The following is a 21,921-nucleotide window of genomic DNA, read 5'->3' on the forward strand; positions in this document are numbered from 1 at the left end:
TAGCCTCTCTTTGGTTACTTCTGCCCTGTCCTCCCTTGCAATCCCGCCCCCTCCCCTGCCCAGGCCGGTGAGGTCAGCTCATGAATATCAGTGCACTTCCCAGGGAGCGTCTGGCACGGCGTGGTACCTCGCGGGTTCGCGGGCTCCGAGCCGCAGCTCCAGCCCGGCCGCGGTCGCCGAAGGAGTCATTCGCCCTCCCGGCCGCTGAGTCTCCGCGTTCACGCCATTGTTTGGAGAAGGCGAGTGGGTGTGGAACTGGTGAGAACCGGCCCAGAGTTAAAGTGCTCAGCCAGACGGTCGCATATAAAATACTGCGAAGTGAAACTTTCCTCGTCTCCTGAAGATACAACAATAAATCCTGACGTCCCAGGAAGATCAGAAGGAAAGAGCTGTCGATTGACTTCAAAAAGCATCGCCTCTGCTAAGAAGTGAGCAGTTCTGGATTTTCTAAAGGGATGGGGTTGAAATATGGGTGGGTGGGTCAGTGGGCAGATAAAGCTTGAGAGTAAAAGTGTTGGTCTAGGCCGTTGCTGGGGTGCTTGCTTGGCGATTTTCGTAAGGAAAGCCTCTAAGAGAGACAGCATCTTGTCACTTTGTGAGAACCACGTGACAGCAGCCAGGTACCTTTGATTGTGGGAGTCGAGTTCCTGGAACTCGAGCTTCCTAACCTGGGTTAGAACTATATGGGGGTGAATTAAGCGTTCTCTGGTGGCTTTCAGCTTCAGAGTGGTTATGCCTAATTCAAAATAAAAATAAGTTTGCGTTGGCAGTATAACTTATCTGGGTGATCCACTTTAGTGTGACCTGCCAAATAGCTAGACCAGGTATTCAGATATTCTGGGAGGACGTTGCTCTGGGAGAAGATGTGGAAAATAAGCTGATGGACGACTCTTCCTTCACCCTCCCACCATCTCTTCTTTGTTCAGTATTATTTTCCAAACTGAGTTGGAAGGAGATTCCTGAAAGAGAATGGGAGATGGAGGAGCCTTCCCAGTAATATTTCTTTATAAATTGAGGTATTACTACACATTGACTAAGTTACGGTACCTACACAATATCAGGAATAATGCTAGTACAGTAACTAGCAAATATGTTCTCTCATAATAGGAGCTTGTTTTTTTTTGTTTTTAAAGCAGAACTTTCTGCCGAGTCATGCCTTTTTCAGTGCTTTAGAGAGAAATTATATTTCTAAGGAAAAGGCACCTAACTGAATAGCTGAGTAAGCTGAATCAATAGGGAAAAGAACCCAGGAGGCAATGGGTTTTGAGTTGCTGTTTTCCAGATTTTAAAAGCCAGTAATGGATTTATCTTGGAAAAAAGAAAATACACAGTAGGAATTAATCGTACCACAGTAAGGATGCACCAGGCTCCTTGGGTGTAGGGTCATTCTGTCTTAATTTGACCTCATGGAAAGGACTGGGCACTTTAAAAGTATAACTTTGCCTGTTAGGTGCTGTCTGAGAAGATGCTTAATAATGAAAATGCTTTCTATCTAGCAATTACCCTTAAAACTAAAATGATTCACAAAAACAATGAAATTTGGATAGGTGTAGAGAAGTTACCAGTTGTAATTTAAGAAATTTTGCACATTCACAATAAATTATTCCAAAAGTATTTTTAATTTATTTCTCAAAGCTGAAAAATAAAGAAATTAAAAGAAAAAATCCCTTTAGGGTTGCTAATAATGAAAGCATATAGATGATTTTAATGCCATATTTTCTTGAAACTGAATTTGATTTGAAGCCATTCGTTATTTCTATTTTCTTTTAGTTCTAGTCTAAAGGAAGGAAAATGAGTGCATTTCTCTAATTAAAAGCAACAATAAGGGTTAGATCGGTTTGAGAAGAGTATCATTTCTCCATAACAAATTTTCTCTGGGAAAAACCCTTTTCATCTAATTGACATTTGAGAATATTAATTAAAACTTTCTCCACAAAACTAGGATTTGAAATGCAGATATGATAGTGAAGAAACCAAAGTTAGAAAATCAGGGTATTGACAATTCTAGCATATAGACATCTTTTCCTTCTGAAACTTCTTCTTGACCTTATCTTCTTAAAAAAGAAGAAGAAGAAGAAACAAAAAAACTTCCTTCCCATCAATTCCTTTCGACTCCATGCTTGACATAACCTGCTACCGTGAGAATGTTAGGTTCAGCAGCTTTCAGATCTTCGTTTTACAGCGGGAGAGTGGGGTGGTGATAGCGCCTCCCCAGGCGAAATGAGAATTGACAATTCTGCATCCTATTTTTAAAGTCAAGGCTTCTATAAAGCGCCTTCCAAATCTCATTTTCTAGGGCTTCTCCTGTTGAGGGGAATCAGCCTTTGCTCTGTAACAACGCAGACATGCTGTGTGCTTTCCTTCTTTTGTTTCCGTCTCAGATTAGAAAGGAAGGTTGGTGGCAGTGAAGAGGGAAGCGAATGATCTGGTGATGGACTATTGTAAATCACGTCCCTTAGATTCTCCCTAGACCGCCATGAGTCAGCCACCGACGGGGGGCGCTGCCCCTGTCACAGCCGCGGCTCCTGCCGCCACCGGTGCCACTGAGGCTCGCTCGCACCCGGAGGGCAGCAGCAGAAAGCAGCAGCGTGCTCAGTCACCCGCTAGACTGAGGGACAATTCGGTCCGACAGGCAACCGCGACCACCCGGGCCCCAGTAGGGGCTGGCACTAAACTCAATTCTAGTCGACAGCAGCAGCTGCAGCAGCAGCAGGGCAACAAGACCGGGAGCCGCTCAGCGCCTCCGGCCAGCGCCCGGGGAAGCGGAGGCGGAGCGGAGAAGGCCGCGCCCCCGGCGCCCAAGGGGGCGGCCTCGGGAGCTGTCCAGCCTGTAGCTGGTGCTGAAGCAGCCCTAGTGGCATCCGGGGCCCCGGTGGGTGTCAGGAGGCCTGGCCTGTCGGAGGAGCCGCTCCGGGAGCTAGAGCCCGCGTCCTCTAAACTCGGGGAACCCCCTCCGCTAGGAGAAGGAGGAGGAGGGGGTGGGGAAGGAGGAGGAGCCGGCAGTGGCTCCGGGGAAAGGGAGGGGGGCGCTCCGCTGCCACCGCCGCCGCCCAGGGGCTGGCGAGGGAAAAGCGTCCGCGCTCAGCAGAGGGGCGGCAGCGGCGGGGAGGGGGCCTCCCCTTCGCCATCCTCCTCCTCTGCGGGCAAAACCCCAGGCCCCGGCAGCAGAAATTCCGGGCTTGGCGTGGTGGCGGGTGGCGGCGGTGCTGGAGGGAGCTACTGGAAGGAAGGATGTCTGCAGTCTGAGCTCATCCAATTCCATCTGAAGAAAGAGCGGGCAGCGGCGGCGGCCGCGGCTCAGATGCACGCTAAGAACGGCGGCGGCGGCAGCAGCAGCCACCGCAGCTCTCCGGTCGCCGGCGCCCCTGCCGTTTGTGAGCCCCTGGCGGTCCCTCCCGCCTCCCCAATGGCGGCGGCGGCAGAGGGCCCCCAACAGAGCGCAGAGGGCAGCGCGAGCGGCGGGGGCATGCAGGCGGCGGCGCCCCCTTCGTCGCAGCCGCACCCGCAGCAGCTCCAGGAGCAGGAGGAAATGCAGGAGGAGATGGAGAAGCTGAGGGAGGAGAACGAGACTCTCAAGGTGAGTGGGGTGGGGGGGGGCGGTTGGGGGAGGGGAGGCGTGGGCCTCGGAGGATTAGGGCGTGTCCTGGCAAAGTGAGAGGCGGCTAACCCTCTCTCACTTAAAGAAGGGGGGAAGGGGGACAGGAAATGAGAGGAGGGGGTTCCTAGCCCCCTTCCGGATCTCAGAGGGCTCGAGATCAGTAGCATTAGGTTTTTATTTGACTCCAAATCCGGGCCTTCGTTTCTCTGGTTATTATGGTTTGTCTCACTTTTTCATGGAGAGCGCTTGAGTTAGGAGAGCGAGGGAAGGCCAAGGGCCCGTTTCCTTAGTTTCTCATCGTTCGTTCAGCTCCGTGTCATCCCTGTCCCATGGAGAGGGACCGCTAAAGCTGAGCATTTGGAGTTGGAATGGGGTGAACATGCTGTGTGTCCGAGGGGTGGGGTGGGGAGGTGGGGCGAGGCCAGTTTTGATCCGCGGCCTGTCCCCGCCTCAGAACGAGATCGATGAGCTGAGGACCGAGATGGACGAAATGAGGGACACTTTCTTCGAGGAGGACGCATGTCAACTGCAGGAAATGCGCCACGAGTTGGAGAGAGCCAACAAAAACTGCCGGATCCTGCAGTACCGCCTCCGCAAAGCCGAGCGCAAGCGGCTCCGCTACGCGCAGACCGGCGAGATCGACGGGGAGCTGCTGCGCAGCCTGGAGCAAGACCTCAAGGTCTGCGGCGGGCGTGGGGGACGGGGCGGGGGTGGGGACGCGGATCCAGGGCTCTTTGCGTCGAAAGGCCTTCAGTGGGGAGAGGCCAAGAGCTTTAGGGACGCGGGAGTTTTCGCAGCGCCTATGACAGCAATTCAAGGTCCGGGAAGGGGAGGAGGAGAAACAGACAGGTGGGTGTGATAGTCCTGTGTGTACAGAAGGTCTTTCGGAGGGCGAGCTCCGGGAACTCTTCTGGGAAGGAACCGTGACTCTTACCGAGGTGGGAGGAGGGCGCCTCCCTCCCCAGCGGAACATGGGTGTGGCAGAGCGCCGGCTCCGGCCTGGATCTGGCTTGCAGAGAGTCTCCTCCAAGTGCAGGCCGAGTGGATGGATTCAGGCACTCAGGAGTTGTGCGGTGAAGACTCCTCCGGGGGGAGTTGAAGCCCAGAATAGGGACAGCTCTGGGGAAGACACTAGAGTTGAGATTTCTCTCTGAAAGCCGCCACCCCACCCCCCGCATCCCCGCCTTCTTCCAGAAGTCCTTTTTGTATTTAACCATTTCAACCACTCCCAGAAAGGAACGCTGTCTCGTGTGTGGTTCCTTTAGGAAAAGTAATGGGCGAGTGAGCTAAATGAAAGAACCTTGTTCTTAGTGAAGCAGCTCCTTCAGAAGCTCTGCCAGTGAAGAAATTTCAGCTTGGGAACGCCAGTTTGGGGCAGGTGCGGTCTGTTCATTGGGTTTGACTGTAGGCAGATTCATGGACAATGCAAATCAGATGTTATCTTGACTGTCTTGGACAACAAATGACATGCAATTTCAGTTGTATTAATTTCATCAAGATATCAAAACTGAGTGTAATTATCTTTTTTTAAGCTATGGGAAAACATTTTATGCAAGTTGTATTATTTCTTTTTCCTTTTTCTGACATTTGTGGAATGTCGGTCGTGCACCAGGCATTATGGCAAACCTTGTTCCCTATATTATTATTTCACTTAGTTCTCAAGGGGGAAAAAAAACTGTAAGGTAGAGATTATTAATAACATCGTTTCACAGGTGATAAGATGACCCTTTTACAGAAGTTAAGCGCCCAGCTCCTAGCCCTGGAACTTGGCTAGTAAGTGGTCAGCCTGGCTCCCTACCTAGTCCAGATTCACTGTCTGTGTCCTAAGCCACTGAACCAAACTACTTCACTTTTGTTCCAAACCCTAAAATTTCTGAGGTAATCTTAAAACAGGAGGCAAAAATGCACACACTAATTTTTTTAACTTAATTTCTCAAAGATTAAAATGTTTCATAAAACTAAGCACCTTAGAATGATAGGGTCAAAATTCAAGCCCCAGACTCTGCTTGGAAAAATTTTACTTTCAAGTGTTTTAAAATAAGTGATAATGGGGGCACCCGGAATGAGAGGAGATTTGTGAAATTTCTCTACACATGGTAAAACATGATTGAACATTTATAACCATGATATCATGTAGACATTAAGGGAACAGAGTTCCCTTAAGAACATTAAGAACCAGACTACCTGGCTGCTTGTTAGCTCTGTTACCTTGAGTATATTACTTTACCTTGATGAGCCTCAGTTTTCCTCATCTATAAAATAGGAATAATACTCAAACCTATTTTGTGGGATTGTTGTAGTGGTTAAATGGTTTATATGTGTGAATGGTTTATATGTAAAGCGTCTGGAAGGATGCCTGTCATATGGTAGATACTATATCCATATTGGCTCTAATACTTTTAATGTAAGTATCCCATTTGTTGTATTGTCTTTAATTATATTTTCCTGGTAAAAACACTTTAGGTTGCAAAGGATGTATCAGTGAGACTTCACCATGAATTGGAAAATGTGGAAGAAAAGCGAACAACAACGGAAGATGAAAATGAGAAACTGAGGCAACAGCTTATAGAAGTTGAGATAGCAAAGCAAGCATTACAGAATGAACTGGAAAAAATGAAGGAGGTTAGTCATTGTCTCATGGCATGTTGTGTATATTCAGCTCTTCATAGAGAGTGCCAAACACTAATATGACTGTTAAAGTAATTCCATTTTTATGATTGTAGGACAGTTTGTTGTTCTCACCCAATATAGTAACAGATACAAGCTTTCATCCTAATAAATAAGTAGCAAAGAAGTAATTCTGAACTCTGCCCTGCTTCTGACTTGACATATATGAACTGTGACTGATGCTTTGTGTGTGTCATCTAAATGGATGTTAGTGAAACAAATTACACAGTTATGCCAAACAAAGGGTATCACAAGTATGAAGGACTGAGCCTTCAGTTAGTTGAGGGGAAGTGCTAATCCTGTGAGATTTCTACAGAGTTCATAGAACCACAGACTTTTAGGATGAAAAAGACCATCACGGCCATTCAATCTGGTCTAATTGTTGCTTGACTCCTCCTTCTAACACAACCCCCAAATGGTCTAATGCTTAGAGGATCACCAGCACCTAACCCTTAAGATCTTCTCTGGTGGCTTAGTTGCTAAGTCGTGTCCAACTCTTGCAACCCCATAGACTGTAGCCTGCTAGGCAACTCTGTCCAAGGGATTCTCCAGGCAGGAATACTGGAGTGGGTTGCCATTTCCTAATTTTATCACAGCATAACTCTGTTTAAGATTTTCTTTCGAGTTGAAATTTATTTACTAGTAAGTTTAATACATTCATCTTAGTCCTACTCGTTCAAGTAGAAGAGTCAGCGTTCTCTTCCACATTAGCTACTAGAAGATTCCTAGCAAGTTTCCCCTGAATATTCTCAAAGAACAAAATCAGTAATAAGAAAATAACTAGAGAGTAAAACAAACAGAAAAGATGTATCAAGAAATAATTAGCTTTGTGGTAAGTAACAATTTGAAATAAAATAGTATTCTTCCTTGAAAACTGCCTGAAAACATACGGTGCAACTTGTGAAAAGCATTTGAAAATTAGCAAATACACGCGTGGTTCTCTGACCATGTAAATGAAAATCCTGATCTTTCCATAGACTAATTGAGATATTGCATTGCTGTGCTTATCTCGAAGTGGTATAAAAATGTAACTACACCCAGGTAAGTGTGTTATTTGCTAGGTTGGGTCTGGCTCTTTGTGACCCTGTGGATGGTGGCCCATCGGGCTCCTCTGTCTGTGGAATTCTCCAGGTGGAAATGCTGAAGTGGGTGGTCATTCCTTCTCCAGGCAGTCTTCCTGACCCAGGGATAGAATCTGGGTCTCCCTCATTGCAGGCAGATTCTTTACCATCTGAGCCACCAGGGAAGCCCCGAGGGACCCAGAGTGAAGGAAAAACTGACATTCTTTTAACAATGTACAGCTCATTCCCTGGATGTTTACAGTGAAATTCCTTTGGAATGTACATGGTGTGTAGTATCTTCCCAATAAAACTTCTCATTCAGCTTTTACTAGGATTTCTTTTAGAAACAGAGGATGGATGGTAAAGGTTAAATAACATAGAACCTCCTTTCCAAATAAAACCAAGACTTTAAGAAAAGCCCAAGTTTGTTTCGGGATTAAAGCCCTTAAATTTTTCCTGCTCTGATATCATTCAAAGTGAGTTTTATTGGTAAGTGAATAGCTTCCATGAGGCAACTATTTTCCATGCCAACTCTGTTTCCTTCGCAGTGACCTCAACTTGACTCCAAATTTAACTGTACATGTCTAACCTCAAGGGCAGCTTCTCCAGCAAAACCCAGGTTGTCCTTATTTTGCTTTCTAAAGCAATGTGTGTATTGTACCTGGTTCATGATGATGGTGTTTATTATGTTAATAAAGCTACTGTTCCCTGGGGGAAATAAATGCAACTACAACGTAACAATGAAAATATCAGTAGTCAAGAATATGTGGCAGGAATTTGTAGAAAACAGTTTTAGTGGGATAAACTATTTTATGGTCAAAGTTTCTGCTTATTTTACATTATCATGTAAACACTTTTAACATAACAAATTATAGCAAAATCATTGTACTGATATGTGATTTTTAGCTAATGCCCGAGGGTGGCTGTGTGCTGCAATAGAGAAACTGGGAGCCACAGGGCTGTCTTCACCAATAACTAATTGCGTGACTTAAAAGTTCTCCAACTTCTATTTGCCTCAGTGTATTCAGTTGTAAAATGTTACTTTCAGTGATTTCAGTGAGTCTGAGCACCTTCTGCAGCGATCATTTCATATTGTGAAATCTGGGACATTGCCATTTAAGATTTTTTTTCTAAATTTGAGAGATCAGATATTAACATAGGTATAAAGATGTTTCTTTGATAATAATATACAGTTGAAGTTTGTGAAAAATGGAAAGTTTGATTGCCAGGAAAATGGGAAGTTTGGATTCCTTCCTTTTTTAATTAAGGAAGTAGCTGGGGCTGTCATAACAGAATACTACAGAGTGGCTTAAATATAGGCATTTATTTTCTAAATAAATAGGTTCAAAAATCAAGGTGTTGGCAGGGCTGGTTTCTTCTGAGGGCTGTGAAGGAAGGATCTATTCCAGGCCTCTCTCCTTGGCTCATAAATTGGATCTTCATGTAGACATGGCCTTCACATTGTGATCAAATTTCCCTTTCTTATAAGACACCAGTCAAAGTAGATTAGGACCTACTATAATGACTTTTTTAAGGCTTGATTGTCTCAGTAAAGACCCTCTCCAAATAATGTTGCATTCTGAGATACTTGCTTGGGGAAGGATTTCAACATGTAAATTGGGGCAAGGGGTACAATCCAGCCCATAAGAGTAGCTATTAAATACCTTCTTCAGTTCAGTTCAGTTCAGTTCAGTCGCTCAGTCGTGTCCAACTCTTAGCGACCCCATGAACCACAGCACGCCAGGCCTCCCTGTCCATCACCAACTCCCGGAGTTCACTCACATTCATGTCCATTGAGTCGGTGATGCCATCCAGCCACCTTAGGGACAAGCAAAAAGAAAGCTTGTTGTCACATACATAAGGCTTCATTCCTTATTCAGACCTCACTTGCATTCTTCCATATTCTTTGTCTAGGCAATTGAAAATTTTCAAGTCAAAACAAACTTCACTAATTACAAGGGATGAAAAAGAAATGCCTTGTGATTAGGTATTATATGAATGTTTTTCAAGTGACTATCTGAAAAGTTGGGTTTAAGAATGGCATAAGAGCTTTCTGATTTTCATCCTGTGTCTGGGAAAGGGGAAGATTCCTGTAAACTGACGGGCCATTTGCCAGAGAGATGGGACCTCTTCTGTCTTAAAAGTCAAATTAATCTTACTGCCAACAAAAAAAAATGACAGAAACCTGGGGATATCCTCATTGTAAAAATGCATTTCATTGATTCTGTTTCCTATACTTTTTTCTTATAACCATTTCCTCCTTCAGGGTTCTGAGTTGGGAAAATACTCTTGTTGCATTAGGCAGTGTGGGTGTAGTTCACACCAAAAAGGAAATTCTCATGTACCTGGGAGAAATAAAAAGCCAAACCCAACCTGGGTTTGATCCCTGGGTTGGGAAGATCCCCTGGAGAAGAGAATGGCAACCCACACCAGTATTCTTGCCTGGAGAATCCCATGGACAGAGAAGCCTGGCAGGCTACAGTCCATGAGGTCGCAAAAAGTTGGGCACAACCAAGCAAGTAACACTTTCACTTTCATCAGGACATCAACTTTTAAAGTACCCTTTTATTTTTAAAATGGGCTTGAAAATAGCATTCAGTTTGGGAATTTGAGTGGTGGTGGGGGAAAAAATGGAAATAAAGAGGAAGGGAGAGAAAGAAAAAGATCTGAAGGATTCTAAATGTTGTTCTAAAGGGAAAATGAAAAATATTCTGGCAGGAAAGTTTTGTAGTCATGTGAATGTCAGTTGAGGTTGACTTTATTTCAAAAATAGAAAAAGTAGTTTTAAAATATGTTTAGAAATCAGAAATGTTTCATTAAAGTAAGATTTTTGTAATGGTGATTTTGTTAGCTTCTAAAAATATAAATATAAAAACTAAGGTGCAATCATAACTGGCTTACTTTGTGCTGTAGAGGTCATGAGTTTGGAGCTGACTTGTCCCCCATCTGATTGCAACAACTTCAATTAATTATCTGCTTTTTTGGGTGTAAAACAGAAACATTTTTCAAGTCCTTGGTGAGTGTTAATCACACAATTGTTATCCCTTTGTGGTGTCCTACCAGTGGAGTAAATAGAACCAGGCCAAGCTTTCTATTATGAAGAAAATTTACTAGTTATGGAGTAAAATCATAAAATGTCAAACAGAATATACTAGAGAGAAGCAGTCTTCCAACTCACAGAGTTTGGTTTCTTGTATGGAGTCATATAGATGTTGAACAGCACAGCTGGGACCAATAGGCCATCTGCCAGAGTTTGCGAACCGTTCACTGAGAGTTTAACTGGCTTCGAGGGTGTTGGCCAATTCCTCTCAGAGTTGCTGGCTGTAAAGGTCCCATGCACCTGCTCACATCCATCTGCTTATCTTCTCCCCCTGAGAGCGCAGAGTAGGCACCAGGGGTTAAGAAGAGTTGAGCAGAGGCAGGATGGAGGTAATTAGCTGATTCTGCTGCTACTCGTTGCCTGTATTGAAACAGCTGATGTTCTGCCAACTGCAAACAAGGGGGACCTCTCAGGATGCTGGCTTGAAATCTTAATTGCATTCTCATCGCAATTGTAAAACATTGATAGCGACTGGCAGCAGAAAAATGCCTTTACCTTTATGTAACTTAGTAAAACTGATTTTCTGTCTTTCGGCATCACAGTCTGTGAGATAGAGGTTTTTTATTAAAGTTATTTTATGGAACCAACAATCGACCTTTGGAATTCCGGGTTGGGTTACTGCACCTATAGCACCAAGGGAGAATACAGAGGGGTCAGGGACTTCCCTGGTGGTCCAGTGGTTGAGACTCTGTGTTTCTGATGCAGGGGGTGCTGGTTCCATCCCTGGGCGGGGAAGTAAGATCCCATATGCCAGGCATTGTGGCAGGACAAGAAAAAAAAAAGAATATAGAGGAGGCTATTTACAGTATGGAGAAGGCTCTGTGAGGGGTGAGTTTCTGCTACAGTTAAGTGAAGGTCACTGCCCTTCATGAAGTCTTACTTCTGTAGAAACCACCTTTATTTTCAAAGCTTTGAAAACCCTGTGCTCTTCAGAATGAAGGGGTCCTCTCATGTCACCTCTAAAGTCTGGAATTTGGAGAAGCATTGGTGACAGATATTTGCGAAATGAATGAACCAATAGAAGTTCTTTAAGGACCTTTTATCTTTAAAGATAAAAAAGGAGAAAAAGAGTAAATAAGATGATGATGTTGAGAATGTTTATTAGATCTTTTTAATTTCAGAATTTGTACTCTTTGTATTGTCTCATCCCCAATCCCAATCCAAAAATCTTAAAATAAGTTAATTTTCTTAAGTTTTTCTGGCTGTTGCTCTAGGGAGCTCTTAACTGGCCTATTGCAATAACACCATCTATCTTGGGACTTTTATTTTCTGTGCACTTGGTTAATATATCCTATCTATTGCTGTGAACATTCATTCTAGAACACAACAATAATTAGTACTATAAATTTCAACAGTAGTGTCGTTTTAAAATTTTTATAGGGTACATAGAGATTATAGCTGTTTACTCAGACTCTCTGTACAGACAGAACACTTAATAAACAAATGCTCTTCCTGCATGTTTACAGTTACCTACTTATTTTCTTATATAAGATGAAGAGCTGATGGTAACCATGCTTGGTTTTGATTGGGCATGTTTAAGTTATAAGGTACAACAAGAAATTCTGAGTGATAAATCACCAAAGAAACAGCCCTAAAGACATTTAAGTGGGGAATTTCTTTGGTCTCCAAGTTATTTCCCCCTGGTCCTGGTAGTTAACTTATGATCTGAAAAATACAATAGTAGTCATTGATCTTTATGGTGAAATTACCATAAATATTTTGAAATGCATCAGTTATATACTATGACTGTAGTCACATCTTCTCAGAGGCCTTAGTTTGTTGAGTAACATAGGCAGGAATAAAAGAAACTAAAGTAAAAGCAAAGCATAACGTGGCACCTAAGCATAGGAAAGCTTGTCTTTAAGGTTACCAATCGTTGGATTTGTAAAGATGTATTAATTTATGAATTGTAAGCTTTGTTGGAGTTTTAAAAAATGAAATCACATTTGCAGTTATATGCACTTTGAAGTGATTCCCAAGGCTCATTTGGGTAAATGGCCTTTTTCTTTTACCCACATGCCAAGCTCTCAGTATAAGCAAAGTGGTTCACAGATCAGCACATGCCTATTGGTGAAACGTACTGATTTTTTATTATACATTTCAAATTTATGTTTTTCTCCATGTCAGCAGTACACATCCTATATAATGGATCAGATTACAGTTCCTTTCTTGGCTGGAATTTCGAACTTTATATTCTTGAAACAGTAGGCACTGAACAGATGAGGAATTCTTACAATAATGGACTAAGCCTCTGCCCCTTGAGTACATATGCCATTCCCAAGGCTTCGTAGGAATTGTTCAATAAATGTGTGTTGAAATATTTATCGAAATGTTCAATAAATGTATGTTCCATTTGCTGATGAACCGTATCTGTGGGAACTAAATCTCTACTCTGGACTCTGCCAGGTTAACAGAGGCTCTAGGGCTTCCCTCACAGCTCAGTAAGGAGGAATCCACCTGCAGTGCAGGAGACCCTGGTTCGATTCCTGGGTGGGGGAAGATCCGCTGGAGAAGGGACAGGCTACCCACTCCAGTATTCTTGGGCTTCCCTTGTGGCTTAGCTGGAAAAGAATCCACCTGCAGTGTTGGAGACCTGGGTTCGATCCCTGGGTTGGGAAGATCCCCGGAAAAGGAAAAGGCTACGCACTCCAATATTCTGGCCTGGAGAATTCCATGGACTGTACAGTCCATGGGGTTGCAAAGTCAGACATGACTGAGTGACTTTTGCTGGGGCTCTAGACTGAACTTTGAGTGGCCTGAGCAGCTGACCTGTGTTTCAGTGCATTCATGGAAGCATGTTACCCACATAGTTAGTAAAGAGTAGCTTGCTTCCCTGACTTCTGTATCTTACCTACCTTAAAAAGAGATTTGAATGGTTCTCAGTCAATTGAGTGACACTATTATTGCTAAAGTTCAGGGCTGCTCATTGAAATAAAGAGTTTAAAAATTTGGTCACAGAAGAATTCTAGGACCGTGAAGGAAAACTTAATGCATGGATGTACACTATTAATCCAAGTTCAGTAGCAGTCAAGGCATGGAGAGAAATATTGGAAGAAATTCTAACCTAGCTGTGATCAGATATAAAGGCAACCCCAGGCTTCATGTGAGGTCTCTAGACCAACCTTGAAGAAAATCGATTCTAAACAGAGTTTATGTGTTGATGGATGGCAGCCAATGGATGGGTGAGCCTTTGTTACAATTGTCAGTTCTCATCTATACAATCAATAAATTAGGAATTTAAATTTTGCTGAAAATAAAGTTAAGACATTTTGTCATTAGCTGTGAATTTTAGGGTGATTTATTTAAAAAAACCTCATATGTCATGGAGTCCAGAAACTGGCTTTGCCTCATCTCTCATTTCCTATGTTGCTGGTAAGTCACTTCAGTCGTGTCCGACTCTGTGCGACCCCATAGATGGCAGCCCACCAGGCTCCCCTGTCTGTGGGATTCTCCAGGCAAGAACATTGGAGTGGGTTGCCATTTCCTTCTCCAACTCATTCCCTATAATGTTGAATACTAATTTGAAAGGTGTAGGCCTTAGTTTCTTTACTCATAAATGTAGAAATTAAACTGAATACTCTCAAGAAAAGTGTCATTTTCTCCTTGATAAAGTTATCCGTCTCTATGTTCCCTGAAAATTCTATTTGTAGTCAGGATGCCGTTTCATTTCACTACTGTTATTTTATTACTGTAATTATTTTTTCATTTATACAATCAACAATATTTACTGAATAGTAATTTAGCACCTGCTATAATGTGGCCCTGGGTTCAATCCCTGGGTTGGGAAGATCCCCTGGAGGAGGGCATGGCAACCCACTCCAGTATTCTTGCCTGGAGAATCCCCATGGACAGAGGAGCCTGGCAGGCTACCGTCCATGGGGTTGTAAAGAGTCAGACATGATTGAGCAACTAAGCACAGCACAGCACATAATGTGGCCATATGAATGCCCCTGGAGAAGGAAATGGCAACCCAATCCAGTATTCTTGCCTGGAGAACTCCATGGACAGAGGCTCCCCTGTCTACAGGCTACAGTACATGGGGTTGCAAAGAGTTGGACACGACTGAGCGACTAACACACTACACTTTATGGATGCCACAGAGGCTCCAGAGATGCAAATATCAGAATGTTGCATTGAACTGAGAGAGTGCACTCACTGAGGGCTCTGCTGGAGGGTTTTAACCACAGAGATCTACAATGCTGTCTCTGGTTGTTGCTACTATTCAGCATCTAAGGAGCTGGTTTACTGTGGAAATCAGAACTGAAGATGCTATGTGAGGGGCTAAGAACAAGTGAAGCTTTCTGAATAATCTGTTGTTCAGTCGCTCAGTCATGTCCGACTCTGCGATCCCATGAACTGCAGCACACCAGGCTTTCCTGTCCTTCGCCATCTCCCAGCGTTGGCTCAAACTCGTGTGCATTGAGTCAATGATGCCATCCAACCTTCTCATCCTCTGTCACCCCTTTCTCCTCCTGCCCTCAGTCTTTCCCAGCATCAAGATCTTTTCCAATGAGTTGGCTCCTCACATCAGCTGGCCAAGGTATTGGAGCTTCAGCTTCAGCATCAGTCCTTCAAGTGAATATTCAGGGTTGATTTCCTTTAGGACTAACTGGTTTGATCTCCTTGCTGAGCTCAGAGTATTCAGTAGTTTTAGTGCACCAGTGGCCTCAGGAGGCCACTAAGATGCCATGGTAACTAAAGAATTCACGATCTTTTCCAGTTACTAATAAACCACAGTATTGAATGATAGCATCTAGATAGTCTAAGTTTTTAACTGCAATTCTCTGCAGTGAAATCTGCCCTGGAAGGCTGCCTGGTTCTCACCCTAGGGTGTGTGGCATGAGTTAATGAGTGCTGGTCATTAGTTAAACATCCAAATGTTTGTTTTAAGCTATTATTGAAATAATATGAGACTTCTCTGATGCTTTTTTTTCTATTTATTTTTTTATTGAAGGATGATTGCTTTACAGAATTTTGTTGTTTTCTATCGAACCTCAACATGAATCAGCCATAGATGTATACATACATCCCCTCCCTTTTGAACCTCCCTCCCATCTCCCTCCCCTTCCCACCCCTCTAGGTTGATACAGAGCCCCTGTTTGAGTTTCCTGAGCCATACAGCAAATTCCGGTTGGCTATCTATTTACATATGGTGATGTAAGTTTCCATGTCACTCTCTCCATACATCCCACCCTCTCCTCCCCTCTCCCTATGTCCATAAGTCTATTCTCTATGTCTGTTTCTCCACTGCTGCCCTGTAAGTAAATTCTTCGGTACCATTTTTCTAGGTTCCAAGTATGTGCATTAGAATATGATATTTATCTTTCTCTTTCTGATTCTCTTCACTCTGTGCAATAGGTTCTAGGTTCATCCACCTCATCAGAACTGACTCAAATGCGTTCCTTTTAATGGCTGAGTAATATTCCACTGTGTATATGCACCACAACTTCTTTACCGCTCATCTGTTGATGGACATCTAGGTTGCTTCCATGTTCGAGCTGTTGTAAGCAGTGCAGCAATGAGCAATGGGATACATGTGTCTCTTTCAGTTTTGGCTTCCTCAGGGTAGATGCCTAGGAGTGGGATTACTGGGTTGTATGGTGGTTTTATTCCTAGTTTTTTAAGGAATCTCCATACTGTCTTCCATAGTGGCTGTGTCCATTTACATTCCCACCAACAGTGCAAGAGCATTCCCTTTTCTCCACACCCTCTCCAGCATTTATTGTTTGTAGACTTTTTGATGATGGCCATTCTGACTGATGTGAGGTGATATCTCATTGTAATTTTGATTTGCATTTCTCTAATAATGAGTGAGGTTGAGCATCTTTTCATGTGTTTGCTAGCCATCTGTATGTCTTCTTTGGAGAAATGTCTGTTTAGGTCTTTTTCCCACTTTTTGATTGGATCGTTTGTTTTTCTGGTCTTGAGTTGTATGAGCTGCTTGTATATTTTGGAAATTAATCCTTTGTAAGTTGTTTCATTTGGGTTTATTTTTTCCTGTTCTTAGGGTTGTCTTTTCATCTTGCTTATAGTTTCCTTTGCTGTGTTCTTTGATGTTTTTTAAAGGCGAAAGTCTTTATGTTTCCAAGTGTGAAACAATTATTTTGAGATGGCTTGGCTTGTGTGTGTGTGTGTGTTTGTGTGTGACAGACAAAACTCACATGTAGAACCAGACCTCATTTAACAGTCTAGTCCATTCCTTACTCAGGGGTGTAGCTGTACCTGACATGTGGGATCTAAATTACCGACACTGTTCTCTACCACTGCTCTCTACCCATGGCCACTCTTGGCTGCCTGAGAATGGCCCTGCCTCTAGCAGTGGCATAAAATGCTTCTGTTCTCTGTCTCAGCTTTTTCCTTGAGCCTAGAATCCCCAAACTTTGATCTGACTTTAATTTAGCAAGTATTTTTAAACATTTACTGAGTGTGTACATATAGTGTGTATAAGGGAATAACAGTTAATGTCACCATGAGACTAGTCCCTGGGCTCAAGTTAATTACTTTCTGATGGAAAAGATGGTCTTGTGAAGGTTTTATTTGACAGCAAAGTATTTGCATTCCTGTACCGAATACTTTTGGGCTTCCCAGGTGATGCTAGTGGTAAAGAACCCACTTTCTGATGCAGGAGACATAAGAGATGTGGGCTAACCCCTGGGTGGGGAAGATCCCCTGGAAGAGGGCACGGCAACCCACTCCAGTGTTCTTGCCTGGAGAATCCCATGGACAGAGGAGTCTGGCAGGCTACAGTCGATAGGGTCACAAAGAGTTGGACTCGGCTAAAGCGACTCAGCATGCATGCTGGGTTCTTTGTCTCAGTGTGGTGAGCACTGTGAGGACAGGGCCCCACCTGTTGTGATTGCTGTCACACTCCATCCCGCTCAATGCCTGGCTTGTAGTCAGACTCTGTGCTTCTGTAATATTGTAACAACTGATATTTCCTGTTTCCCTTGTCTGTAACTTTTTCCGGCACTAGAGTGTAAATTCCCTGAGGGTAAGGACTGAGTCTGTCTTATTCACCATTGTATCCACAACAACTGGAAGTTGTTGACAACATTTGACAAGTAAATAATTTTTAATGAGAGGATGAATGGAAATTAGGAAAGGTGTTTCAGACCCTCTTTTGCAAAGAGGACAGAAAACTAACTCAGAATCAAGGCTGTTTCTATGGTTGCTGAGATTGTACAAACAAGATGAGAAGGAAGTAGATGACTAACTCCAGCGCCACCCCACTTCCAGTATTAGAAGTCTCTTGAGACTTTCCTGCCTCCTAGAATTTCCAGGCTTCTACCTTGTTTCCTGAAAACCTCAATTATTCCCCAGAAGCAGCAGGTCTTCCCTGAAACAAGATTTCATTGGTTTCTTGGAAGGGGAGATGAGGGTGCGAGTTCAAACACAAGAGTCTGACACTGACATCCTGGGCATCGAATCTGCAGTTGAACTTGCATGTTCTTTGGTGAGAAAGTGTGAACTTCAGGTTTAGAGAATGGAAGAAGACTGCAGATCCTTTCACTCTCAAAGACTATCTAAATTTACTTTAAATGGTCAATGTTTGGGACAGTCAGTTCAGCAGTTAATTTGGCTTGGGAGATGTGGAAAATCACCCCAGGGCTGCAGTTGTTCAATAGACATCAATGTTGAATGCTAATTATAAGCCAGTTACTTTATGTATCATTGTGTTAATAGTTTCATTTTAGAGATGAACACTTAATGCTCAGAAAACAGGCCAGGTCCACATCAGTCCATCTACCTCCAAAGCCATGTCTCCACTGGCCAGCTTGGCCTCACTGCAGAGTCTCAGGCTGCCGCTTCCATCTTTTTCCTGACCCCACAAATGACCTGTCCTCTATAGACACCTCAGTACTTCTGGAATCTTCAAGGTCTGCATCTCCAGCACGCATTTAGGGAATGCTCTGAACAAGCATTGAGAGAATACTTTCAAGATGTCTATAAGAAAAATCTCTTTTATTTCACAAAAAAGGGAATCTTTGGAGAAAAAGAACAACTAAGAACATAAAGCTAGAAAAATGTTTTCAGGTCTGTTGATCTTGCCTGTTCTTTTTACAGACTTAATACCTGTGTTCTTTCAGATAGATTTGTTAATGGCTGACTCTTGTTTAGTCTCTAAGTCATGTCTGTTTTGCGACCCCATAGTCTTTAGCCCACCAAGCTCTTCTGTCCATGGGATTTCCCAGGCAAGAAGACTGGAGTGGGTTGCCGTTTCCTTCTCTCTTCTGAACCAGGCATCAAACCTGCTTCTCCTGAATTGGCAGGCAGATTCTTTACCACTGAGCTACCAGGAGAGCCTGACTCTCAGTTTAATCACTTTTTAAAGGAAAATAAGTATGTTCCCTGTCCAATCTGTTCACAAGGATAACAGGAGATAACGTGTGAAAGTGCTTGAAAAACTGTCAGGTATGATGTAGACATCAGATTTTTCTTGTTGTTAATATAATAATATCACATAGCTCTAGATTAGCCGATTAAGACAACTCCTAGGAAGAATTTTTAAGTCCATGTAGTTGAAATTTTAGGTCTTTCTAGGACTCCAGTTCTTTTGTGTAGTCCTTTGAAACTCTTTTGCTTTATCTTTTCCCATGAATGTCTGCTACTTTCTGAAGCTCCCTATGACATCTAACTTCACTATAAAACCATTCTGTCTGCCCCGAGGCAGGAAGCAGAGGTATGTCCTTAGTCCTTGCTGCTTTGTCATCCATTAGCTCACATTTGCAAAGGTTTGAGGGGGACCCGCTTACAGTGAGGTTGCCCTGTCTGCCCCTGCAACCATCAACAGGGCTGACAGTGCTCATCTGTCTGGATAAATGTTTCTGTCCTACCTCTGCTGCTCAATGAACATTATTCTTAAAGAGAAACATCTTAGCAGAGAGAAGAGGGCTCTTGTATTCAAGCACAAGATACTTTTGATCATTTTGTAGCTTTTATTGACTCCACAGCTAAATTCTATGCTCTCTGAATTCAAGAACCATGTTTCATTTAACTCACACACACACTGTTAACCATGCAAAAACTATCAATAAATGCACAGACAAGGGAAGACGAGTTTAAGAAGACGTTGACTGCTGTCCGAGGAGCCCAGCTTTAGCTCCTAAAATTAGAATTTATTCGGTTCCTTTGTTTTCCAGTACTTGTGTTACATTTGAGTAAATATAACATGCAAATTCACTGTATATTAGGAAATGTTTTCCAAATTGAAAATTCAGTCATATCTTGAATATTTTATACTTGATTGCATTTTAATGGAAATGCAGCCACTTATTTGATGTCTGTTCTAATTCTATTTTTACACTTCAGGGTCAGTTAAACTGATCTTTATCCAGATGGTAAACGACATTTGAAGATGACATTTAAAGATGTCATTTAGCTGCTCTCCTGACATTTTCCATTTTATACTTAAATATTTCACTTAATAAGGCCGTTTATATTCAGCGTGATTCAACTCAGAAGTGCTTAAAATTAAAAATTCAACTGTTCTATATTCATTGTCTGGCTAGCTCAGTTATTTCTAATTTGTCTAGCCAGTTAATCATAGTGGTAAATAAAATTAACTACATTATTTTTTCTTTCCTTCACAAAGTAAGCATTCTTCAATTGGCCAAGAGCCTTGACTAATAGTAGAAATAATTAGACAGCCCAACTGATTATTGCATTCAAGTGCATAATGAGTGTCTAATATGTTGGTATGTGATTATATCCACTGCCTCTTTACACATGGAAGAAAGCATTTTCATAGAACTTCATGAAATGGTAGCTGTCTGCTTGTATTTAGGAGAATCTGTTTTATGGAAAGTATTGTCCTTCAAGGGTAAAATGCAATGATTGAATTCATTTACTTACAGATATGGCTAAATTAGAATAATTATGTTCTATAATGATTCAGAAGATAACTTTTAAAAAATATACTTTAAAGATATTTTTAAAGATTTTAATTTCTGCTAGTGTTTTCTTTTCCTTTTATATCTGAATATACATTTTCTTTTTAATACATGTACAAGTTTCAGTTTTCACTGTTACCAAAATCAAGAATGGAACACAGAATTAAGAATTCTTTTACTTAGTCCAGTCCCTTGGATTATTTTCTGTGCTGTGCTTAGTCACTCAGTCATGTCCAACTCTTTGTGACCCCATGGACTATAGCCCACCAGGGTCCTCTGACCATGGGGATTCTCCAGGCAAGAATACTGGAGTGGGTTGCCGTGTCCTCCTCCAGGGGATCTTCCCTACCCAGGGATTGAACCAGGGTTTCTCCTATTGCAAGAGGATTCTTTACCATCTGAGCTACCTACTGTCTCGTATTTGTTAATTTAAAATGGGATTATAGAATGAGATTGTTACTGTTATTCATTGTTGCAGTATCAAGTTTCAATGTAAAGAATATCTTTGCTTCCTGTGTAATTATATAGTCACAGAAACAATTCTGTATATTCAATTTCAGTACTTATTGTCAATGATTTTAAACCACAACTTCTATGTTTCTGAGACCTCAATTGTAAATCACCTTAAGTTGATTAGATAATGTTCTTTGCTTTTTTTTTTTCAAGGAAAGTTTGTATGTATTTTCTGAGACTTTGCACTTCTGAAAATAGCATTTGCTCGACTTCACATAGAAATGGCAGAATGAAATTTTTAAGTCAAAAATTTTTTTCCATGTTATGTGTGAATTTTTTTCACATTCTTATTACATATTTTGTTCCATTAGCTTCTGTCATTTGTCTTGCAGTGGAGAAGTGTGAGATTGATCTTGATTTTGATTCCTTTATGTATCAAATTACTTTCTCTCTGCATGTTTCTGGGTATTTTTTTCTTTACCCTTTGTATCAATCAGTGTGCTTCAGTAGGAAATAAAATTTGCCCTAGATGGCGCAAATGAATAGGATTACTCACAGTGGTGTGGGTAGGATTGAGGGAACATACTCTTAATTTGGGGCTTCCCCAATGGCTCAGTGGGTAAAGAATCCACCTGCAGTGTAGGAGATGCAAGAGACACGGGTGGGGAAGATCCCCTGGAGGAGGAAATGGCAACCCAGTCCAGTATTCTTATCTGGAGAGAAGCCTGGCAGGCTAGTCCTTGGGGTTGCAAAGAGACCAACACTGCTGAGTGACTGAGCATGCACGCATTCTCAATTTAAGCTGGCTAGGCATTCAGAGAAGACAGCAGCAGTTGGAAACCATCAACACCTCTAGAGATAGCCTCATCAATGGGAGAGGGTTCCAATTTAACATCATCCTCACCAACATTTATTTTCTATCTTTTTTATTATAGCTATTTTATTAAACATTGAACATGAGATTTAGGTGTCTAAATTCATCTTTTTGCAAGTGGAGTTCCAATTGCACCAGCCCTGTTCATGGGAAAAACTATCCTCTACCTTCATCCCATATACTTTCATCTCTTTTACTAATTTTTGTTTCTTTTTTAAAAAATGTTATCACTGAATATCAAATTTTATATTATATTCCGTCATGGCTCAAGACACTGT

At 42.4% G+C, this 21,921-nt stretch overlaps 1 protein-coding gene across 1 annotated transcript in view; it reads left to right on the forward strand.

Annotated features, from left to right (window-relative positions):
- Positions 1-2,476: 2,476 nt before the first annotated feature.
- Positions 2,477-21,921, forward strand: part of MTCL3 (MTCL family member 3) — a 44,149-nt gene continuing 24,704 nt past the window's right edge. Inside the window, exons 1-3 of the mRNA XM_055432942.2 lie at positions 2,477-3,577; positions 4,053-4,277; positions 6,062-6,220. Of these exons, the coding sequence (XP_055288917.1) occupies positions 2,477-3,577; positions 4,053-4,277; positions 6,062-6,220 (1,485 nt within the window). The remainder of the gene's footprint in view (positions 3,578-4,052; positions 4,278-6,061; positions 6,221-21,921) is intronic.

The sequence above is a fragment of the Moschus berezovskii genome, chromosome 10, assembly GCF_049115385.1.
Source record: "Moschus berezovskii isolate FMDL1 chromosome 10, NW_MosBer_1.0, whole genome shotgun sequence".
NCBI classification, from domain to species: Eukaryota; Metazoa; Chordata; class Mammalia; order Artiodactyla; family Moschidae; genus Moschus; species Moschus berezovskii.